The 6,745-nt window shown below is 44.2% G+C and overlaps 2 protein-coding genes across 3 annotated transcripts; both read right to left on the bottom strand.

Moving 5' to 3' along the window:
* Window positions 1-247: 247 nt before the first annotated feature.
* On the bottom strand, window positions 248-3,032 carry LOC118423260 (fibroblast growth factor receptor homolog 1-like). The gene is made up of 2 exons (XM_035831344.1): window positions 2,796-3,032; window positions 248-2,196 (listed from the first exon to the last, which is right to left on the bottom strand). Exons 1-2 carry the CDS (start codon window positions 2,970-2,972, stop codon window positions 2,080-2,082), a joined length of 294 nt encoding a protein of 97 aa, XP_035687237.1. The 5' UTR covers window positions 2,973-3,032; the 3' UTR covers window positions 248-2,079.
* A 165-nt stretch (window positions 3,033-3,197) lies between these two features.
* On the bottom strand, window positions 3,198-6,359 carry LOC118423254 (fibroblast growth factor receptor homolog 1-like). 2 transcript variants are annotated; one of them, XM_035831336.1, is made up of 5 exons: window positions 6,120-6,359; window positions 5,504-5,721; window positions 4,463-4,503; window positions 4,140-4,242; window positions 3,198-3,416 (listed from the first exon to the last, which is right to left on the bottom strand). In XM_035831336.1, the coding sequence occupies exons 1-5, from the start codon at window positions 6,153-6,155 to the stop codon at window positions 3,308-3,310; spliced, it is 507 nt and encodes a 168-aa protein (XP_035687229.1). In that variant the 5' UTR covers window positions 6,156-6,359; the 3' UTR covers window positions 3,198-3,307. The 2 variants fall into 2 exon arrangements, with proteins under 2 accessions (XP_035687229.1, XP_035687228.1); XM_035831335.1 differs by having other exon boundaries at window positions 3,198-3,568.
* Window positions 6,360-6,745: the final 386 nt, after the last annotated feature.

A 6,745-nucleotide genomic window follows, 5' to 3' on the forward strand; every position in this document is an offset into this window, starting at 1 on the left:
TACAGTCATGCGGGGCTAACGTGAGTGTCATCTCTTCTAATATTGAATAAAGCAACCTTTTATATTATCTTAAAGCTAAGGGCACAACCCACCATACGTGCAATTTCTCCGTACGTTTTTTTGGGAGGCCACGTATTTATAATTATGAAAACGTTCAGGCTGTACAGGGCAGGAGCGTCGCCTGTACTGGCACGTACGGGGGGTGAATCCGAAGCCCGATGGCACACAAAGTTTTGCCTGCACGTAACGTTGTACGGCGTGTCTGTGTGCTCCAAAATTCATCGGATTCCCTACGAGTTCGTACGGAGGCGGTACTTACCACTTACGGATCCCAAAAGATTGCCCGTGTTTTGGCACTTAGACAGCACGTAGTATTTGCAAGTATGGCGGGTTGTTCTCTTAGCTTTAGCACTGTGAGAAATGTCAAATCTATTTATTTATTCATACATGTACAGTCAAATCTGCTTGTTGTATCGAGTCTCTTGAAATCTGTTGTATTTCAAAGGAGAAAGAATTGTGAATAAGTTATTACGTACAGTAAGAGATCATATTCAGAGCAATCTCTATTCGGACGTCGGTTAGCTAAAATCGTGCAGTTCCGCACTGACTTTGAACAATATTCCTACTCACGAACGGTACGGAAACAACAAGGGACTGTACGTATCCCAATATCAACTGCAATGCTTTAAGGTTTTCAAGATCTTTCAATAGGTATCTATTAAAGACAAGCATAGCGGATACATTAAGCCTTCTTGTACATGACATATGCACATGTATAGACATATACACTGTTTTTTTACAATTGATACATGATCAAGTATTATGCAATTTTTTCATTATGCATAGTACTAACATAGCACGAAACCTCTGTTATATAACGCTTATGCACAAATGATAACACTTATATGAAATCTATACAGCAGGAAATGCTGACTGTATATATAACAACGTTTAACAGATTATAATGTTATGAAGATATCTACAGCTACCTTTCCAATCCACATCCTTAATTGTACATTAACATTAATGTTGTTGAGGTCAGGCATCGAGAAGCTTTGTAGTCAACACCTCTAATGGCGCATACGCCACATAGGTCGTACGATCGTCGTACGATCGCTAACTTCGGGCATTTTGGAGAACAAAAATGTACGTCTCCTACAAAGTTGAACCGTCTTGGTACACAAAATTCTGCTTTGTATCCATGTCGGTGTTTGGGTCTGTCGCAGCCTGCTTGAAAATCCTATGGCATCACAATCGTAAGACGATCGCACGACCTATGTGACCGCGCCCTTAAGTCAGGAGAACTGGGGACATCCTAACCTACATGTGCTAACATGGACAAATCACTAACAGACCTAGAACTGTATGTTACAATGCTTTTAGAGTTATGATGACTGGTGTATATAGTGACAGAGAATACTAAGCTCCTATGGGATGTATTTTCACAATGATCGGTAACTCCAGGAAAGGGAATGGTTGGAGATGTACGTAGCCTTACTAAAATTGCGCTCCTAGGGACCGGTCTTACAGTTGCCATGACCTACGGGTCATTAACCCCAGCCAGTGAGAGATTGTGTAAACACAGGCCAGAGATGTACGGCCACAAGTTCACTTCATGGATCTTTCTGGTTTTTGCGGCCATCTTGATTTGGGGTCATGGAAATGGCGCACTCTGATTGGCTGAAGAAAGGTTTCTATATAAAGCTACCTTCTCCACTGTCAGGTGGGAGGCGCAATAAGTCCCCAACAGCGAGAGGTTGTGTAACACGATTAAAAGGTATCCATAGATGGTCTTATTCCGTCGGGATCGGGAAACTAAAATGTAGGCCAGTGGTAGCCTCCTCTGTAGCTTTTCACAAGTGTTGGCGTTATGTTGTTGGGGGAGGGAGTGAGATAATTCGCGATTTTCAACATATGTACCACGTTCTTAGACTAGCGGGTACATAGAGGACCTTCATGGCCTACGAACCTGGCCCATATTTTGAAATTCGCGAATCAGCCCCCCTCTCCACACACCCCACACCCCAAAAAATACCCGCCAGCGCCAGGCCACGAAGGAGAGTAAGGGCGCGGAGCGATCTATCCCGATACTGTGAACAGGTCGTCTGCCTCCCAGGCCAGGGACACGTAGGACCACTTCCGACCGGATCCAGGACAACCTTTCTCTGATGTCTCCATGTCGTCAACATCAGTCTCCTACAACAGAAAACACGCAAAGTTTAAAGTGCCTATGTCACCTACATTCAACATTCCTTGATTTACATTCAACCATAACAGTCCAAGTGCAAGGAAGCGTTTCTTTTATAAACGCGGTTAATCCGACCAGACGACGCAAAATCACATTAAAATCGTCGACTTTACAACACCTGCTTACGTACCAAATATCATTACAATCCATCCAGAGATTCTTATGATGGTCAACTGGATATGCAATATGCACAAAATCACAAAAATGACACTGCCGATTCACAGTAACCAGCTTGGAGGCCCAAATTTACACCGCTTCACATTTATGTCGACACCTATCTTCAGTATCTAAAATCAGCACCAACACAACACGTCCAGGACCAAAGATATGTACAACAAATTGCTACCGCTGCAGTACAAAGGTCAACCTCCAGGAGATCTAAAAGCTAAAGCGACTTTCTCCATTGGGCTCACCCCACCTTTTAAAAACCATCGCAATCCGTCCAGCGGTTCTAGAGATATATCCCAATTCATAACCCTGAGTAAAAACAGTACCTCCATCTTCAGTACCTCCATCTTCGTTGAGGTAAAAAAACTAACGTCCCTACCTGATCTTTGTCTTCTGCAGTGTCGCTGACGTCATCGATGTCGTCACTGTTGATGGAGACCTTCATCCCCGCCACGTCCCTGTAGTCAGACTTGTCCTGTAGGGCCTGGTCACACTCGTTAAACAGCTCCGTGAAGCCTGGCCGGCTGGTCGGCTCCCATTCCCAGCACCGGCACATCAACTCGTACCTGCAGTACCATAGAAAGTCGTTAGGGGGCCCATGATCTACCCATGAGGCTTGTCCTGTATACGCAAGGCCTGGTCACACTCGTTAATCAGCTCCGTGAAGCCTGGCCGGGCGGTAGGCTTCCACTCCCAGTACCTGCAATACCATAGAAAGTCGTTAGGGGGCCCATGATCTACCCATGAGACTTGTGTTGTATACGTAGGTCCTGGTCACACTCGTTCTAAACAGCTCCGTGAAGCCTGGCCGGGCGGTCGGCTCCCACTCCCAGCACCGGCACATCAACTCGTACCTGCAGTACCATAGAAAGTCGTTAGGGGGCCCATGATCTACCCAAGAGACTTGTCCTGCAGGGCCTGGTCACACTCGTTAAACAGCTCCGTGAAGCCTGGCCGGCTGGTCGGCTCCCACTCCCAGCACCGGCACATCAACTCGTACCTGCAATACCATAGAAAGTCGTTAGGGGGCCCATGATCTACCTATGAGACTTGTCTTGTATACGTAGGGCCTGGTCACACTCGTTAAGCAGCTCCGTGAAGCCTGGTCGGCTGGTCGGCTCCCACTCCCAGCACCGGCACATCAACTCGTACCTGTCAGGTGGAACATTGTTGTTGTTGTTTACCTTATTGTGCCTAGTGCCTAGCAGCCAGTTTCCCTGCAGTTTCTGTAGCAGGGTATGTTTTTTACAGGCAGAGATTGCATTTCCCCTTAAACGTAGCTGAGTCACCTACTCGAACACGGGACCCCCATTTTACAATACTTCCGAAAGACACTGGTGCAGCTCCAACCGAGATGCCCTTCCCAGGATTTGAATCGGGGTCTTCCAGTTCCCAACTAAGGCTAAAGTCACATTTCCAAGCCGGGCTGTTTGTGGAAAACGAAAAATAGAAATGTATATGTAAAAAAAATTCACAAGTAATGCCCAGGACTATTCTCTTTACGTCTTGTGTAGTTTGGTGTCTTTTATATCATACTTTCATTCCCAGAATTTGTCCGACCTGGTCCCGGTTTGGAAATAATGACGTATGCCTAATTGGAACAAAAAGCTCAACTGTGAGGCTGCTACTATACAGATGAAAAATACCTTTGATTTATTCACTGACATCCATAGCATTAATGTCAACGTCTATTCTTGATTCGTAAATAAGTAAAGAGCATTACAGGCGGTTGGAGCATCCCTCGGGCTGCGCCATGCGGTATCCGGAGGACAGGCGGCTCACCAGCGCGACAGTGCTGTTCGGTATGTCAGGGTAGGGGTCCTCTCCTGGGGCAGGCAATAATACTCATATCTCCGTGAAATATTCTGATTATGCAAATTCACACCAGCATAATCTACGCTTGGTTATGTATACTTTTAACTAACTTACACATGTCACAATGTTGACATTCCAATCATTTACTTTATCACTTAAAACAACTATGGCACTTTTCTTATTGATCATGCAAATTAAACGCATTTGCATAATTGAAACAAGCCTGCTTACCTAGTGTAGCCACTTCATACAATAGAATCCCAAAACTCCACCTGTAAAACATAAACAATATTTAACAAGAGTCCATAGGACACAAACCTCCGTCGTGCACGAATATTAATTTCCTTAAAATTTGTTTCCATTTATGTCTAGATAAAACACTGGGCAGCAATCGAGGCAAACCTCTGCTTAGAGAGTACTGTAAATGCAGAAGCTTTCGCGGTGGTTAAATGTTCGCGGTTTTCGCGATGGCCGCTTCACCGCTAACTTAAAACCACCTAGAACATTTTCCATGGCTGTAAAAGACGTGCATGGTACTACCGCGAACATAAAACCACCGCGAAAAATCATTTTTCCCGCTACCGCGAAATTAAATATTTACTGTAGCTGATTGGCTCCAGTTTGTAAACACAGCCAGCAGCTGCGCATGCGCATAAAACTACGTCCAACGCATAGCATAATCTTTGCTCGGAGAGTAGGCAATTAGCACTTGCCAGGCAAACGGCATCTAAATCAATGCTTTGGGTACCACACTATTTTTAAGATGAGGGTATTTTTCTGTAGTTTTATATTACCGGAAAATGCTGCCATGGTTACCACCCCCCACCCCCCCCAAAAAAAACACAACAACTATGAAATTCAATGCAAAAAGAGCTGAAGACAATTTTGGATGCCCGTAGGGAAACAAAGGTAAGGCAAAGTCAAGCTGTAGAGCATTTTGGATTCCAATAGAAAACAAAGGAAGGCCAAGCTAAGACAAGATTCATGCAAATGATTCAATTAGCTCCTGTTGTTTTAGTTACAGGACCTAGTGTGGTCATTTTGCTCGCCTTACAGTTTTAACACTAGTTCACCTTTATCCTCGGGTAACCTATATCCGTTGCTGTCAGAAATGGGTATTTGGGGATATCAAGTCGACGCACGAGAGTTTCAAACTACAATATTTTGAACGTATTATAACTTGAAACTACCGTCCGTCCCTTAATACCGTGTTGGCAAACACAACGAATATAGGTTACCCTGCGGATAAATGTGAACTACTGTTGTACTTACACGTCAGCCTTGATGCTGCATTTCATCCCCTCCATCAGCCGCTCGGGTGCCGCCCACTTCACCGGGACTTTGCGCCAGGGGTCCTCGCGGTAGTACCCTCGCCGGTAGATGTCGCTGCTCAGCCCGAAGTCTGAGATCTTCACACAGAGGCCGTCTCCGACAAGGACGTTCCTGGCAGCCAGGTCACCATGTATGAACTTCAGTCCACACAGATACTCCTGTCGGACGAATGTGCATGGCAATTAACCAGAGGAATAAAAAGCACAAAATAGTCCTTTTCTTTTGTACTATAAAGCATCGAATTAACTTCCTGCTATGTGTGAACACCATATCGATGTAGTGTAGTTCATGTCAAATCCACTAGGGAATGCGTTGAACGAACTATCAAATTTCAATATTTTCCAACCAAATACAAAAAAAATTGAAACAGTCATTACCAAGATCTCAATTTTGCAATTTAAAATCATTTTCTGGAATATGGATGCATGATACTGACCTACTAAATATAAATTTGGATTAAGTTTCTATAACTGTGTATACATGTTATTATGTAGCATGTGTTGTAGTATCCATAGTTTTAAGCGACTGATGACCCCACCATGAGTTTAAAACTTACCATTCCTCTTGCAACTTGTCTTGCCACTTGGTACATGTTTTTCTCGTCAAACTTATTGCTGACAGCGTTCTTGGAGAACTGAGACTGCAGCAAAAATAAAGTCTTGAATCAGGACATTGTTGTGCAAATCGAGACAATGTTAAAGCTGAGATCTGTTTACAAGTCAGAGGTTTTCACCTTTGACATATTACCCACAGTTCCTGTCGCTGCACATGCGTACATCGAACCGTTAAAGGCAACCTAAGCAATATTACAGTTTAAGTAGATATATTCTATATATATAAGGCAATCTTTATGATATTGACATCTACTGCACTGTATTCCCACATTTACATCATTATTTCATCATTTGAGTGGTTAGAAATGGCACATAGACAAGTATCGCACGAGGGTGTTCCTTATACCCCCCTCACATTAGGCGAAAATCGATCGGAAGACGAGTCTGCGAGCTTTAAATTACGAGGAGGCATGAACCTGACGGGAAGGGAGGAACTCTGCCATTTCTTCGTCGGCATTAAGGTCATGCCTTCTCGTAATTTAGAGCTCGCAGACTCGTCGTCCGATCGATTTTCGCCTAATGTGAGGGGGGTATAATTATTAGAACCCACAAAAATTAGGCATGATCA

Source organism: Branchiostoma floridae, chromosome 9 (assembly GCF_000003815.2).
Source record: "Branchiostoma floridae strain S238N-H82 chromosome 9, Bfl_VNyyK, whole genome shotgun sequence".
Lineage (NCBI taxonomy): Eukaryota > Metazoa > Chordata > Leptocardii > Amphioxiformes > Branchiostomatidae > Branchiostoma > Branchiostoma floridae.

Excerpts from the sequence above, each read along its gene's own strand:
- LOC118423254 (XM_035831335.1), bottom strand. The coding sequence starts at position 6,155 with ATGTACCAAGTGGCAAGACAAGTTGCAAGAGGAATG. Across the intron at positions 5,722-6,119 it reads GACAAGTTGCAAGAGGAATG|GAGTATCTGTGTGGACTGAA; the intron begins GTAAGTTTTAAA and ends TTCGTCCGACAG. Across the intron at positions 4,243-4,462 it reads GTATGAAGTGGCTACACTAG|GAGAGGACCCCTACCCTGAC; the intron begins GTAAGCAGGCTT and ends TGCCTGCCCCAG.
- LOC118423260 (XM_035831344.1), bottom strand. The coding sequence starts at position 2,972 with ATGTGCCGGTGCTGGGAATGGGAGCCGACCAGCCGGCCAGGCTTCACG. Across the intron at positions 2,197-2,795 it reads CTGCAGAAGACAAAGATCAG|GAGACTGATGTTGACGACAT; the intron begins GTAGGGACGTTA and ends TTTCTGTTGTAG.